We start from the raw sequence: 17041 nt of genomic DNA, 5'->3' as shown, positions 1-17041 counted from the left end.
CATTCTAGAGCAGCTGATGTAATTTGCAATACTTGGTGTGTTTTAACAAGAATTTTCCTAATTTAGCATCTCTTGCTAAGTTCTCAGTTTAATTCTTTGTACACAGAGTTTTGAAGCTTACACATGCATAGGAGTCACAGAGCACTACAGCACAGAAACAGGCCCTTCGGTCCATCTAGAGAGGCACTTGCTGGTTGCCCCCGGTGCATCCCTCGGTGGTTAACACAATTGGCACATTGCACTGTATGTTTCAATGTACATGAAATAAATAAAATCTGAATGAGTTCCCTGCTCTAAAATGAAATCCAACATTCCATCCACAGACTCCATTAAAAAAGCAACACTGTGCAGAATTAAAGAAATCATTTTTATCGCTTTGTATCTGCGTATATAGAGCAGACAATCATCAAGATTCAAGAAATATTAGAATTAGTATTAGACATTGATTACAATTTGGGTAAAATGAAAAGATATGGCAGCTCAAGAGCTTAATATTTTATCCATACATCTATAAAGCACAACTTTTATCAAGCTGACTGATGGCATAACTTTAAGTAGCTAGTCAAGTGGGTATCATAACTATCACCAGCTGGATGGTGGTGGCTGACAAGGTGTTTTATCCTGCGTATGAATATGGTGCAATTCCCTTCACTCCAAGCCCAGTAACCTGAAACAGAAAAGGATGTAGACTCAGTTTCATTTTATTTAGAGATACAGTGCAGAACAGGCCCAACAAGCCACACCACCCAGCATTTAATCCGAGCATAATCACAGGACAACTTGCAGTGACCGATTAACTTACTAACCGATACGTCTTTGGATTGTAGGAGGAAACTAGAGCACCTGCGGGAAACACACGCAGTCACAGAGATAACGTTCAAACTCCTTACAGGCAGCGTTGGAATTGAACTCTGATCTCGGACGCCCCGAGCTGTAATACTGTCACACTAACTGCGACACTACTGCAGTGCCTCAGGTAAAGAAATTAATTCTTATGCAGCTGATTCTGACTTCGGGTGGGCGTAGTGCTGGGTATCACAGCCCTTCATTAACAGCATTCATTACTTACGTCTTAGAAAAGGACCTTTCCATCGCTATAGTTTGTAATTGTCTTATCATTTACCGAGATGCAGTGAAAACCTATAGATGCTTGCCTTGTACAACGTTGGCTGCTGGCCCACAATCATAAAGCAAGGCACAGCTTAGCTGGGGTTTATAAGTCATTGGTCAGACTGCATTTGGAGTAATGTGAGCGCTTTTAGGCCCCATATCTAAGGATGTGCTGGCATTGAAGAGGCTCTAGAGCAGTGGTTCCCAACATGGGGCGTACGCCCCACAGGGGGGTAATTTGATTTTTAAGGGGGGCAATTCGAGAATGAGTTATTAACAGTGAATTTTTTCTAGTAAGTCTGTGTATGAGTGTGTGTGCGAGTTAATACATATGTGTATATACAGTATGCATACATAAAAATACTTGTGTGTATGTACATGTGTAATTGCGTATGTACTGTATATATAGTGTATCACCATCATTACAACCATCAAATGGCTTTCATAATTAAATTAATGAATTGACTGAGGTAGGAAGGAACGAATGAACAAGTCCAAACGCGTAAGAAATTCGTACGAGGTCACGCCAATGCTGCTTTTTGCAGTAGCTTTTGGTTCTTGGTGGTGTGAAGGTGTGTACATTGTGTCATCTCTTTTAAACGGTGTATCTGTCTTTGTATGCTGTAGAAACGAATCGGCATTGTTTTATTTATTTATTATTATTATTATTTTAATATCACTTAATGTTCTTTTTTTTAACAATTTCTTAGTAATTTCTTCCTCAGAACTTTAACAGTCCTTTGGTTCTTTTATTTTTCTCTTTCATGAATGCCATGTTCTTTGGAAGCTTGTTTAAACCAAGTTAATGGTCTTTTAGGCTTCCTCCAGGTGAATAGGAGTTCACTTTTTGAATAATAAGAATTATATATCACCACAGGGGGCATCAGGATTTTAGAGGTGATTAGGTGGGGCATGGCCAAAAAAAGGTTGGGAACCACTGCTCTAGAGGAAGTTTCTGAGAATGATCCAGGGAATTAAAGGGTTAAGACATGAGAAGCTTTTGATAGCTCTGGTCTTGTACTTGATAGAGTTCAGGATGAGGGAGGATCTCATTGAAACCTACCAAATATTAAAGGGCCTGGATAGGGTGGACATGGAGAGAAGGTTTCCATTAATGGGTGAGTGGAGGACTCACCTATTACATGGAACACATGGACGTCCTCCTTTAGAACAGAGATATGGAGGAATTTATTTGGCCAGAGGGTAGTGGATCTGTGGAATTCATTGCCACAGATAGCTGTGGAGGTCAGCTCATTGGGTATATTTAAAGTGCAGATTGATAGGTTCTTGGTTCATAAGTGTATCAAAGGTTAGGGGAAGAAGGCATGAGAATGGGGTTGAGAGGGGACATAAGTCAACTATGATTAAATGGTGGAGCGGACTCCATTGGCCAACTGGCCTGATTCTATTTTTATTTTATTTTTATTTGGAGCATGATAACTGGCCCTTCTGTCCAAATGAGCCCTTCTGCCCAAATGAGCCCATACTGCCCAATTTCACCCATGTGACCGATTAACCTATTAACCCATACATTTTTCGAATGTGGGAGGAAAGTGGAACGCCAAGAGGAATTTCATGCAGTCACGGGGAGAATGTATGAACTCCTTACAGCCAGTGGTGGGAATTGAACCTGGTTTGTTGGTGCTGTAATAGCGGTACGCTAACTGCTACATTACCGTGCCGCCCCGCTCCTAGGTCTTACGGTCTTATGCTCTATGACTTGTTTTGATACTTCCAACATGACAGTATTTACTGTATGTGTACGAAGAGTTACCCATTGAAAATCAGCTCTGCCATTTGTTGGACCTACTGCAGAGGTCAGTAGTTAGCTCACCGAGCAGTGGTGGGGAGATGGGAGTAACATTAAGGAGGGAAAGAGTTGGGGTGCTCTTTGCAAGGAGGTAAAGCAGCTAGTTCTGCTGCCCATGGCTTCAGAGTAACTCCTTTCATAAAATAAAATCATCTTTGTTTTCATTAGAGTCAAATAGAGTTCTTGAGTCATTCAGGGAGTTCTATGCATTAGGACCTCCAAGTGGCCTGAGCAGTATTCACATCAAAGTGTCTTTCTTAGCTGATTATGTGGCTGGAGTCCCATCACTCTGAAAGCAAGGAGAAATTTCTAGGCTTGAATTCTAGTCTGCCATCCTACCTTAAAAATGCCACCTGCTAGCGGTTGTCTCTTATGATACTCTTCATCCATCGCAATTGTACCGGATGTTACATATAGTTCAGAGTAATCCTTGCCCCCAAAGCAGCAAGATGTTGTCTGGTCAACAGGCAGTTTCACCGTCTGGATTCTTTTACCTGAAGGAGAAATGATTTGTCTTAATGTCTCTCATGATCTCAAGCCTATTGCAATTTTTGTTCTTTCCACTTCTCCTCCTCCTCCAACTCAAAACATACACTCAGTGACCACCTGTACACCTGCTCATTAAAGCAAATATCTCATCAGCCAATCATCTGACAGCAACTCAATGCATAAAAGACATGGCCAAGGTGTTCAGTTGTTGCTCAGACCAAACATCAGAATGGGAAAGGACTTTGACCGTGAAATGATTGTTGTTGGTGCCAGATGGGGTAGTTTGAGTATCTCAGAAATTGCTGATCTCTGGGATTTTCGTGCACAAAGGTCTCTAGAGTTTACAGAGAATGGTGCAAAATAAAACATCCAAATATCTATCAGCAAGTGGCAGTTGTGGGAAAATTGTCTTGTTGGAGTAGTCAGAGGGAAATGGCCAGACTGGTTAGAGCTGACAGGAAGGGAACAGCAACCCAAATAACCACATTTTACAACAGTGATGTACAGAAGAGCATCGCTGAGCACAAAACAAGTGGATGGGTTACAACAGCACAGAGTTCCACTCCTGTGGCCACTTTATTAGGCACACTCTTGTAACCTAATCTTTCCAGGTTTTATGGAAACTTAAATCTTTTTTCTCTCTCTCCACAGATGCTGCCTAACTTCCTGAGTATTCCCAGCTTTTTTGTGTTTATTTCTGAGCTCATTTTAATTTCAAACACATTTCGGATTTCTAGTTCCTGGAGATTAGAATTAGCAAGTGTGATCCCTAATATTTAAAAAGGGTAGGGACAGACGGACAGACATACTTTATTGATCCCGAGGGAAATTGAGTTTCAGTACTGCTGCACCACCAAGAATAGTGAAGAAATATAGCAATATAAAACCATAAATAATTAAATAATAATAAGTTAATCATGCCAAGTGGAAAAATAAGTCCAGGACCAGCCTATTGACTCAGGGTGTCTGACACTCCAAGGGAGGAGTTGTAAAGTTTGATGGCCACAGGTAGGAATGACTTCCTATGATGCTCAGTGTTACACCTCAGTGGAATGAGTCTCTGGCTGAATGTACTCCTGTGCCTAACCAGTACATTATGGAGTGGATGGGAGTCATTGTCCAAGATGCCATGCAACTTGGACAGCATCCTCTTTTCAGACACCACTAATGATTGTTAGCCTGATATCAGTTGAGAAAAAATGTTGGAATCAGTAGTCAAGAATGTGATATCAAGATGGTTGAAAAGTAGTAATAACATTGTCCATAATCAACATGGAATTTTGAAATCTGGAAATCTGTCTGACCAATCTAATGCTATTCTTTGAGAATTTAACTAGTGAGTAGGTGAATAGGAACTAAATGATATTTGGATTTTCAGAAGGCTTTCAATAAAGACCCACACAGATTCAAGATTCAAGTTTATTTATCACGTGTACATACAGTGAAATGCTTTAGTTGCATTAACAACCTAAATGTCCAAGGATGTGCTGGCAACAGCCCACAAGTAAGCGATGTTGGTGCCAGAATGTGTGGTGACACTTGAAGACTACCTGCAGCACGTCCTTAGGTTGTTTCCATTGTTAACGCAAATGACACATTTCACTGTATATTTTGATGTACATGTGGTAAATGAACCTGAATCCGAATTCATGACTTCTACAAAATTCTAAGACAACCAGACAGGGTAGGTACGAGAAGGTTGTTTCCCTTCGGTAAGGATTTTAAAATGGGTGGGGGGCGGGTGGCTTGGTCTCTGTCCTAAAATAAGTGGTAGCCCATTTAGAACAGAAGTGAGGAAAATTTTGTTTTTGGTGAATTTTTGGAATCCCCTCCCACAGAGCTCTGTGGGGCCTTAGGCATTCAATGTTCAAAACAGAGACCAACTGACTTTTGAACAAATGAAGAACTGGAGGAGCATAAGAAATGCAAGAGGATTCTTAAGAAAGAAATCAGGAGGGCTAAAAGAAGACATGATGTTGCTCTAGCGGATGAGGTGAAGAAGAATCCTAAAGGCTTCTAGAGATGTGTTAAGAGCAAAAGGATTGCAAGGGACAAAATTGGTCTTTTGGAAGATCAGAATGGTAATCCATGTGTGGAGGCAAAAGAGATGGAGGAGAAATAAAATGGATTTTTTTACATCTGTATTTAATTGGGAAATTAACACAGAGTCTAAAGAAGTGAGGCTAAGCAGCAGCAAGGTCATGGACTCTGTACAAATTACAAAGGAGGAGGTGTTTGCTGTCTTGAGACAAATCAGGGTGGACAAATTCCCAGGGCCTGACAAGGTATTCCCTCAGACCCTGTGTGAGACAAGTGCAGAAGTTGCAGTGGCCCTAGCAGAGATAGTTAAATCACACTTAGCAATAGGTGAGGTAACAGAGGATTAGAGGAAAGCTAATGTTGTCCCACTGTTTAAGGAAGGCTCCAAGAGTAAACCAGGAAATTATTGGCTAGTGAGCCTGACATCAGTAGTGGGAAAATTATTGAAAGGTGTTCTAAAAGACTGGATATATGAGTATTTGGATAAACAGGGATTGATTAGGTTAGTCAACATGCCTTTGTGCTTGGTAGGTCATGTCTAAACAGTCTTATAGAGTTTTTTGAGAATGTTTCCAGGAAAGCTGCTGAAGGCAAGACAGTGGGTATTGTCTACATGAACTTCAACAAGGCATTTGATAAGGTCCCACATGGGACGTTGTTCAAGAAGGTTCAGTTGCTTGGTATTTAAGATAAGGTAGTAAATTGGATTAGACATTAGCTTTGCAAGAGAAGCCAGAGAGTGTTAGTACATGGTTGCCTCTCTGAGTGGAAGCGTGTGACTAATGGAGTGCCGCAAGGATCGATGCTGGGCCCATTGTTGTTTGTCATCTATGTCAATGATCTGGGTGGTTAACCGGATCAGCAGACTTGCAGATGAAACCAAGATTGGGAGTATAGTGGACAGTGAGGAAGGCCTTCATGCCTTGGCACCGAATTGGACCAGCTGGAAAGATGGGCTGAGAAATGGCGGATGGAATTTAATGCAGACAAGTATTTTGCACTCTGCAAGGACCAACCAGAGTAGGTCTTACACAGTGCATGGTAGGGCACTGATAAGTGTGGTAGAACAAAGTGATCTGGGAGTACAGGTCCATAATTCATTGAAAATGATGTCACAGGTAGATCAGGTTGTTAAGAAAGATTTTGGCATATTGGCCTTCATAAATCAAAGTATTGAGTACAGAAGTTTAGATGTTATGTTGAAGATGCATAAGACGTTGCTGAGGCCTAACTTGGATCTGGTCACCTACCTATAGGAAATATGTCAATAAGATTGAAAGAGTACAGAGAAAATTTACAAGGATGTTGCCAAATCTGGAGGACCTGAGTTACAAGGAAAGATTAAATAGATTAGGATTTTATTCCTTGGAACATAGAAGATTGAGAGGAGATTTGATGGAGGTATAGAAAATTATGAGGGGTATAGATCGGGTAAATGCAAGCAGGCTTTTTCCCACTGAGGTTGCATAAGACCACAACTAGTGGTCATGGGTTAAGGGTTAGAGGTGAAAAGCTTAAGGGAAACTTCTTCACTCAGAGGGTGGTCAGAGTCTGGAACGAGCTGCCAGTGATTTCATTTTCAACATATAAGAAAAATTTGGACAGGTACATGGAGGAGAGAGATATGGAGGTCCATGGTTTGGGTGCAGGTCGATGGGACTAGTCTGTATAAATGGTTTGGCATGGACTGGATGGGCTGAAGGGCCTTTTTTGTGCTGTAGTTTTCTATGCATCCATGAAATAAATTCAGTTGGACATTGAAATTCAGGGGACAGAACAGGATAATAGTGTTTCAGTGAGAAGATATCCACAATTTTGTTGAATGGTTTGAGAGCTCCTTCCTGATTCTTAACTGCAGCTTTTTGTTTTGCTGTTAGTGAGTTCTTCAGCAGTTTGACAAGAAATCACACTGGACAATGTTGTAATTAAATTTGTAGTTTGTGACTGTTCAGCATCTCTCATTGCTAACTATACTTATTCTGTATTGGGTCCATAAATGTACGGATGTCTGGGGAAGAGATCTGAGAGGAAAGTGTTAAACATAACTCTAACACTAATATTTAAAAATTGCTGATTTTCGGTTAATACCATGAAATCTGCTCAGTAAGCTTACTTACTACATATTTTTGGACGGGGCTGAAAATGTTGGGAAGAGGGAGTGTGATCGGCTTTATTAGCTTTAGTTGTCACATGGATATCGAAACTTACAGTGAGATGCATCATTTTGTGTCTAATCAAATCAGTGAGGAAAGTGCTGGGCAGCCCACAAGTATCACCACTCACTAAAACTAACCTGTAGGCCTTTTGTTTGGAATATGGGAGGAAAAGGGAGCACCCAGAGCCAACCCACACAGTCACTGGAAGAACATTCAGGCAACAGCGGCAATCGAAGCCTGATTCGTGATCGCTGAAAGTGATTTCACTAATTGCTAAGCTACCATACCAATACAAAGACTGGTATAAACTTCATAGTGCTGTGTTCATCAATTAAGTTAGGTTCTGTAGAGTTTCCAAAACACTATTTATTGATGTGTGTGTTTGCTAATACTTTAGTAGACTTCCATCCACAAGGTGACAGAAGAAATGCAAAATGTATTTTAAACCCAAGTAAGTGGGTTTACACTCGTCCAACTCTGATGTTTCTGGTAATTGATTTACCTGTCTCAGGATCTATCCGGATGACTCTTCCACCTTTGAAGCAGGCAACCCAAAGCTTCCCCTCCGCATCAATGCACTGTCCGTCGGGAATAGCTTCCTCTTTCTCAAGCTTGTACACAAGTCTTCGATTTGCTGATCAATGATTTAAAATGAAAGGATTACTCATGAGAAACATCACTTCATCATTTAAAGAAATAGAATAAGAAACAAAGATAGTCCCTGAACGAGGATATTGTCACTGGATAAACAGTTTCCTTCCACGGTGGACAGAAATGACTGTACATTGTTTGTTCAGAGAGTCTGGAGGACCTGAGTTATAAGGAAAAATTGAATAGGTTAGATGTTCCCTAAAATGTAAAATATTGAGGGAAGATTTGACAAAAGTACTGTATACAAAATTAGGAGGGGTATAGATAGGGTAAATGCAAGCAGGCTTTTTTCACTGAGGTTGGATGTGACTACAACCAGAGGTCAGAGGTTAAGGGTAAAAGGTGAAAAGTTTAAGGGGAACATGAGAGGAAACTTCTTCACTCAGAGGGTGGTGAGAGTGTGTGGAATGAGCTGCCAGAGCAAGTGGTGGGTGTGGGTTTGATTTCAATATTTAAAAGAAATTTGAATAGGTCTGTAGATGGAAAGGCCATGGAAAGCTATGATCCTGGTGCAGGTCGATGGGACGAGGCAGCTTAAATGTTTCGGCATGGACTAGATGGGCCAAAGGGCTTGTGTCTGCTGTAGTTTTCTATGACTCTACAGCGCGGTAACAAGCCCTTTTGGCCCGACTAGCCTGCACTGCCCAACCACAACCTTGTAACAAATTAAACTACTAATCCACTCATCTTCGGAATGTGCAAATCCACACGGTCTCAGGGAGAATGAACAAGCTCCTTACAGACGGTGGTGGGAATAGAACCCGAGTCGCTAGCACTGTAATTGCATCACACTAACCGCTACACTACTGTGTTGTCCAAATAAACCAATTCTAATTCCAACTGTGGAGAGAAATGGTCTGTCAATGTTTTAAATCGAAATGCTTCCGAGGGGTCATAATGCAGTCTATTGGTTGACTTGATTGATAAGGAATAACTTCTCCTTGGCTGTGTTCATTAAATCAATACAACCAGCCAGGATTTTGACTTGAAATTACATTGTCACCAGGTTATCCTCGTAGTACCCCAAACCATAACAACAGAATTAATTAACTATTGATAATTAACTACTTAATTGTTTGTAACTAACTAAAGATAAAAATCTTAAAAGATTAGCTTTGTCACAAGTACAGGCAGAGAAATGCATCACTTGCTTTGGGAATGTGCAGGGGACAGTCTGCAACTGTCCCTGGCCAACACACCATAGCATGTTGTGTACTTGGATTTTCAGAAGGCCTTTGACAAAGTGCCATACATGAGGCTGCTTAACAAGCTACAAACCCAGGGTATTACAGGAAAGATTCTAGTATGGATAAAGCAGTGGGTGATTGTTAGGAGGCAAAAAGCAGAAATAAAGGGAGCCTTTTCTGGCTGGCTGCCGGTGACTAGTGGTGTTCCACAGGAGTCAGTGTTGGGACCGATTCTTTTTACATTATATGTCAATAATTTGGATGATAGAATTAATGGCTTTGTTGCAAACTTTGCAGACAATAGAAAGGTAGGTGGAAGGGCAGGTAGTTTTGAGGAAGTAGGCTACAGAAGACAGATCAGGATAATGGGCAAAGACATGGCAGATGGAATACAGTATCAGGAAGTGTATGGTCATGCACTTTGGTAGCAATGAAAGGGTTGACTATTTTCTAAATGGAGAAAAAATACAAAAGACAGAGGTGCAAAGGGGCTTGGGAATCCTTGTGCAGGATTCCCTAAAGGTTAATTTGTAGGTTGAGTCTGTGGTGGGGAAGGCAAATGCAATGTTAGCATTCATTTCAAGAGGACTAGAATATAAAAGCAAAGATGTAATGTTGAGACTTTATAAAGCACTGGTGGGGCCTCATATTGTGGAGAGTTTTGGGCCCCTTATCTTTGAAAGAATGTGCTGAACCTGGAGAGGGTTCAAAGGAGGCTCAAGAAAATGATCCCAGGATTGAATGGCTTGTTATATGAAGAGCATTTGATGGCTCTGGGCCTGTATTCACTGGAATTCCGAAGCATGAGGGGTACCCTCATTGTAACCTATAGAATGGTCAAAGGCCTCGATAGAGTGGTTGTGGAGAGGACATTTCCTATGGTGGGAGAGTCTACGACCAGAGGACACAGCCTCAGAATAGGGGCGTCCTTTTAAAATGGAGATGAGGAGGAATTTCTTCAGCCAGAGAGTGGTGAATCTATGGAATTCTTTGCCACAGGCAGCTGTGGAGGCCAAGTCTTTATGTATATTTAAGGCAGAGGTTGATAGATTCTTGACTGATCAAGGCATGAAGGTACATGGGGAGAAGGCAGGAGATTGGGGCTGAGAGGAAAATTGGATCAGGCATGATGAAATGGCAGAGTAGATTCGATGGGCCAATGGGCCTAATTCTGCTGCTAAATCTTATGGTCTTATGGCCTAAATTAAATATTATAGGTTTCAGAACTAATAGACTGGTGACACTTCAAATTCGATGCGGCAGAGAGTTCAGAAGCCTCATGCCTTAAGGGAAGAAGCTGTTTCCCATTCTGGCCATTCTTTATGCATCGGAGTCTCCTGCCTGATGGTAGAAAGTCAAAGAGGATGCTAGATGGATGAGTAGGATCCTTGATGTGTGTAGTGTTCCTGATAAATTTCCCCAGTGGTTGGAAGGGAGATCTCTATGATCCTCTCAGCAGTTCTCATAGCCTTTTGTAGGGTCTTCCATTCCAATGCTCGGCTCTCCCATAGCAGATGGAGAAGCAACTTGTCAGGATGCGCTCAATGGATGCTCCTGTAAAATTCAGTTAAGATGGTGGGGGGGGAGAGGAGCTTCACTTGCCTCCTGATTGCTAATCACTGGTGCTGTAATGCAATTGCACCCACTGCTTCACAACCATTCACTATTAACCATTTCTAGATAGACTCTATGTTAATACAGGGTTGTGAGGTCCTTCCCTGAATCCTAGAACATGGAATGGTACAGCACAGGAACAGACCCTTCAGCCCACAATATCAGCGTTGACAGTCCGAGTCAATATTTATTTCTCAGTCGTCCCTATAAATCTAGGTGGTTTGGTGGTTATCTTATATCTGCTGTTGGGAGCTTGCTGTGCTCAAAATATTGCTGTTTGTCTGCATTTCATTGGCTGAAAAGCTGTAGGAATGTCCTGAAATTACAATCAGCGCTCAGACATGCAAAACCTTGCTTTAAATCAAGACAGAAGGAGGCAATACTGTAAATCCTTTTAAGAAAGAATATACATGTTAACACACAGTGACTCTTTACCAGACATTTAAAGAATAAACGTTATACTCACAGATTTTTCCTGACTGCAGGTCATAGTCAAATGCATCCACTTTAAAAGACAAGCTGTCGATATAATAGAAGACCTTGTGATCCAGCGACCAGTCTAAACCATTGGAAATGTCCACCTGATCAAAGTGCTTGACCACGGAATGGTCGGTCTGTAGAGAGTACACTGACCCCTGGTTTCTCTCCACTTCAGCTGGAAGAGTCTCCATGGCCATGGTCCCTGTGCCAAAACCCAGCTTTAGTCCTCTAGATATTAACCAGTTTAGTATCCTAATCACTTCTATTAGATGTACGTCTGCCAACTAAAAAGAGGGGAGATTACATTTATAGAGTGAGAGATTAAAAATCCATCTGATCTCTAGTGACAAGAAGCCAAATAGGATCATAGAGCACTACAGCACAGAAACATGCCCTTTGGCCCATCTAGTCCATGCTGGACTATTAATCTACCTAGTCCCTTCACCTGCAGCTGGACTATTCCCCTCTCATCCATGTACCGATCCGAATTAAGTGTTGGTGAGACTAGAATTGGAGGTCATGGGTTAATGGGGAAAGGTGAAATATTTAAGGGGAACTTTTTCACTCAGAGGTTGGTGAGGGTGCGGAATGAGCTGCCAGCAAGAGTGATGGACGCAGGTTTGATTTAGACCTTAAGGTATAGGAGCACGATTAGGCCATTTTGGCCCATCATGTCCACTCCACTATTCTATCATGGTTCATTTATTGTAGCTCTCAATCCCATATTCCTACCTTCTCCCCGTAAACTTTGACACCCTAATTAATCAAGAACCTGTCAACCTTCACCTCAAATATACCCAGTAACTTGGCCTGCACAGCCATCGGTTCAATGAATTCCACTGATTCACCACCCTCTGGCTGAAGAAATTTTCCCTCATCCCTGTTCTAAATGGATGTCCCTCTGTTCTGAGGCTGAGTCCTCTCTTCTAGATTCTCCCACTATTTGAAAATCCTCATGATATTTGCAATTTTCCAGTCCTCCAGAACCATTCTAGAACCTAGTGATTCTTGAAAAATCATTACTAATGCCTCCACAATCTCTTCAGCCGCCTCTTTCAGAACCCAGGGGTGTGGTCCATCTGGTCCAGGCATCTTCTCTACCTTCAGATCTTTCAGCTTCCCAAGCACCTTCTCCTTAGTAACAGCAATGACCATCATTTCTGCTCGCTGACACTCTTGCATTTCTGGCATACTGCTAGTGTCTTCCACAGTGAAGACTGACACCAAATACTTATTGAGTTTGTCTACCATTTCTTTGTCTTGCAATACTACCTCTCCAGCATCATTTTCCAGTGGTCCAATGTCCAATCTCGTCTCTCACTCTTAATATATCTGAAAGGTCTTTTTGTATCCTCTATTATTGGTTAGCCTACCTTCATATTACATCTTTTCTCTCATTATGGCTTTTTTGCTGCCTTCTGTTGATTTTTAAAAGTTTCCTAATCCTTGACTTTCCATGCCCTTACTAGTCGAGAACCTGTCGATCTCTGCTTTAAATTTTAAAGCACTCTGCTTAAATTTCAGCATTTAAGAGAAGTTTGGGTGAGTACGTGGATAGGAGGGAAATGGAAGACTTTGGCTCAGATGAAAATCTAGGGAGAATAATCATTCAGCATGGACTAGATGGACCCAGGGGCCTATTTCTGTGCTGTAGTGCTCTAAGACAAAGATCGAATGGTAGCCACAGTATGTTTCTGCTAGTCTATATTCAGGTGGCAGGGTGGAGTTCCATCTCTATCAAAGGAGGTGTAAGGCACTCCTTCCTCCACTAGCCTGTAGGTCACCCTGGGCAAGGTGTAGCAGCTGCTTAGCACTTCCCCCCCCACCCCCCCCCCAGCCAATCAGGGTCATGTGAAGCCATGGAGCAGATAGCGGATGGTCATATGAGCCGCTGGTCCTGATTATGCGACAACTGACGCCAGGCAGGCAATCTCTGAACCGTATTGATAATGGCTGGGGTCACCCATCTTGTAAAGACACTTGCCCAGAAGACAGCAATGGCAAAAAAATTCACCAAGAACAATCATGGTCATGAGACTATGATCGCCTACGCCATATGTATGGCACGACACATAATGATGATGATATGGGAATGGATGTGTAATGCCCAGAGTTGATTCATAGTTACAAACCTGCGTAGAAGCGTCCAGCTGGGTCAACTTTTCCATCGTTAAATCTGTTGTTTGGTTTATCTTGGTCAATTGAGGCAATATCAGTAACAGTTTCCTTTTCCCAATCCAGAAAGGCAAATCTTCTTCCCACTGCCAGAACATATCCCCCTGATTTCCGAGGGACTACTGATCCAACAGGGGCATCTGTGGATTGATAAGCATAACAGTTCATTAATCTAGCTCACTGTCCAAAAAGATTGAACAACTTCAGACCAGTGAAAGCCCAAAGTACTTACATATAACTAAGGAATAAATCAGATTCATTACCAGACTGATCTGGTAGACACTCAGCGGCCACTTTATTAGGTACCTCCTGACCCTAATAAAGTGGCCTCTGAGTAAATGTTCATGGTCGTCATCTGCTGTAGCCCAGTCACTTCAAGTTTTAACATACTGTGTCTTTCAACATGCTCTTCTGCACACCACTGTTGTTAACGTGTGGTTATTGAGTTGCTGCCACCTTTCTGTCAGCTTGAATCAGCCTGGCCATTGTACTCTGACCCCTCTCATTAACAAGGTGTTTACACCTGCAAAACTGACGCTCTCTCAGTCTTTCATTTATCACAGTAAACTCTAGAGACTGTTGTGCGTGAAAATCCCAGGAGATCAGCAGATTCTGAGATACTCAAACCACGCCATTTGGCACCAACAATCTTTCCACAGTCAAAGTCACTTAGATCACATTTCTTCCCCATTCTGATGTTTGGTCTGAGCAACAACTGAACCTCTTGACTATGTCTGCATGCCTTTGTGCATTGAGATGCTGCCACATCATTGGCTGATTAGATATTTGCATTAACAAGTAAGTATATAGGTGTACCTAATAAAGTGGCCATTCAAGGTAGGTTGAACAACCAAACCAAAATATGATAGCCAACATCAATTAAATACTAAGAGAAGAAACTGCCAGAAGTTCTCACATAGGAATGTTTGTGAAAATACTTAATGTTTAACAACATGACCAAGTCCAACATTGGACTAAATCACAATGGGAAGCTACAGAGATGATGAGATGTACACCAGAATAGTCATCTGAGATAATTCAGGTGATTCATAAACACAAGAGATTCTGTAGATGCTAGAAACTTTGAGCAACACACACAAAATGGTGGACGATCCTCAGCAAGTCAGGCAGCATCTGTAGTCCTCTAATTTGATTGCATGAAGAAACTCACTTTGGACGATATATTTCATCTGGGTAACTTTCAATGTGATGGCATGAACATTGATCTCTCCAATCTCCAGTAATTACTCATCCGTTCCCCCTTCTCTTTTTCAATTCCCTATTCTGGTTGCCCTCTCCAACTTCTTTTCTCACCTGCTTATCACCTCCCTCATTCCTCTTCTCCTTCCCTTCTTCCATGGTCCACTGTCCTCTCCTATTAGATTCCTTCATCCCACCATGCACCTTTCCCCCTCATGTCTCACCATAAGACCATAAGACATAGGAGCAGAATTAGGCCACTTGGCGCATTGGGTCTGCTCTGCTATTCCATTATAGCTGATTTATTATTCCTCTCAACGCCATTCTGCGGCCTTCTCCCCATAACATTTGATGAACTGATTAACTAAGAACCAACCAACCCCAACTTTAAATCTACTCAGTGACTTGGCCTCCATAGCCATCTGTGACAATGAATTCCACAGATACACTTCCCTCTGGCTAAAGAAATACCTTCTCACCTGTGTTCTAAATGGATATCCCTCTATTCTGAGACTGTGTCCTCTGGTCCTAGACTCCCCCACTATAGGAAACATCCTCTCCACATCTACTGTATCTAGGCCTTTCAATATTCCATAGGTTTCAATGAGATCCCCTTTCATTCTTCTAACCCCCAGCAAGTAGAGGCCCAGAACCATCAAATGCTCTTCATACATTAACCCTTCCATTCTCGTGAACTTCCTCTGGACCCTTTCCAATGCTAGCACATCTTTACTTAGATAAAGGACCCAAAATTGCTCACAATACTCCAAGTGCAGCCTGACCAATGCCTTATAAAGCCTTAGCATCACATCCTTGCTCTTATATTCTAGTCCTCTTGAAATGAATGCTAACATAGCATTTGCGTTCCTTACCATTGACCAATCTGCAAGTTAACCTTTATGGAATCCTACAGAAGTACTCCCAAGTCCATTTGCATGCCTGATTTTTGAATTTTTCCCCTATTTTTACAATAGTCTGCCCTTTCATTCCTTCTACCAAAGTGCATGACCATATACATCCTTATACTATATTCCATCTGCCATTTCTTTGCCCATTCTCCCAGTCTTTTGCAGACTTCCTGCCTCCTCGACACTACCTGCCCCCCCCCTTTCTTTGTATCATCTGCAAAGCCATCAATTCCATCATCCAAATCATTGACATACAACATGAAAAGAAGCAGTCCCAATACCAACCCCTGTGGAACACCACTAGTCACTGGTAGCCAACCAGAACAGGACCCCTTTTTTCTGACTCTTTGCCTCCTGCCAGTCAGCCAATCTTCTATTCATGCTAGTATCTTTCCTGTAACAGCATACGCTCTTAGCTTGTTAAGCAGCCTCATGTGTGACACCTTGTCAAAGACGTTCTGAAAATCCAAGTAAACAAAAACCACTAACTCTCCTTTGTCTATCCTGCCTGTCATTTCTTCAAAGAATTTAAACAGATTTGTCAGGCAAGATTTCCGCTGAAGGAAACCATGCTGACTTTGGCCTTCTTTATCATGTGTCTCCAACTTGGAACTGAAAAATGGACTCTTAACATTTTCCCAACCACTGAATTAACCGGTCTTTAATTTCCTTTCCTCTGCCTCCCTCCCTTCTTAATGAGTGGAGTGACATTTGCAATTTTTCAGTCCTCCTGAACCATTCTAGAATCTAGTGATTCTTGAAAGGTCATTACCAATAGCTCCATAATCTTGTCGGCTACCTCTTTCAGAACCATCTGGTCCAGGTGACCTATCTATCTTCAGACCTTTCAGCTTCCCAAGCACCTTCTCCTTAGGAATAGCAACTCACCTGTCTCCTGCCAGTTTATTCTCCTTCCCTTCTTACCTTCTTATTCTGTCTTCTCCCCCTTTCCAAAACAGTCCTGTCGAAGGGTCTCAGGTTCTAATGTTGACTGTTTATTCCTCTCCTTAGATACTGACTGACCTGCTGAGTTCTTCCAGCATTTTGTGCATGCGTATTCAATGTGGTTGTTCCTTTGTTCAGTCTCTGCAGTGCTGTGAAAAAGCCTCAGGTACATATATATAGCAAGGGTATCTAAGACTTTTGCACCGTACTGTGTTTATCAACGTGAAGCAGAAAGCAAGTTTGTAAATCTGGTGGGAGCAAAGGATGTTGGGAATG

At 41.9% G+C, this 17041-nt stretch overlaps 1 protein-coding gene across 1 annotated transcript in view; it reads right to left on the bottom strand.

Moving 5' to 3' along the window:
* Nucleotides 1–353: 353 nt before the first annotated feature.
* The window catches only part of rgn (regucalcin), a 41570-nt gene continuing 24882 nt past the window's right edge, over nt 354–17041 (bottom strand). The window contains exons 3-7 of the mRNA XM_073044153.1: nt 13670–13852; nt 11524–11739; nt 8108–8239; nt 3260–3414; nt 354–667 (exon numbers count right to left, since the gene is read on the bottom strand). Coding sequence (XP_072900254.1) covers nt 617–667; nt 3260–3414; nt 8108–8239; nt 11524–11739; nt 13670–13852 — 737 coding nt within the window. The 3' untranslated portion in view covers nt 354–616. The remainder of the gene's footprint in view (nt 668–3259; nt 3415–8107; nt 8240–11523; nt 11740–13669; nt 13853–17041) is intronic.

This window comes from Hemitrygon akajei, chromosome 4 (genome assembly GCF_048418815.1).
Source record: "Hemitrygon akajei chromosome 4, sHemAka1.3, whole genome shotgun sequence".
Classification (NCBI taxonomy): Eukaryota; Metazoa; Chordata; class Chondrichthyes; order Myliobatiformes; family Dasyatidae; genus Hemitrygon; species Hemitrygon akajei.
This window is presented reverse-complemented; position numbering and strand designations above follow the sequence as displayed.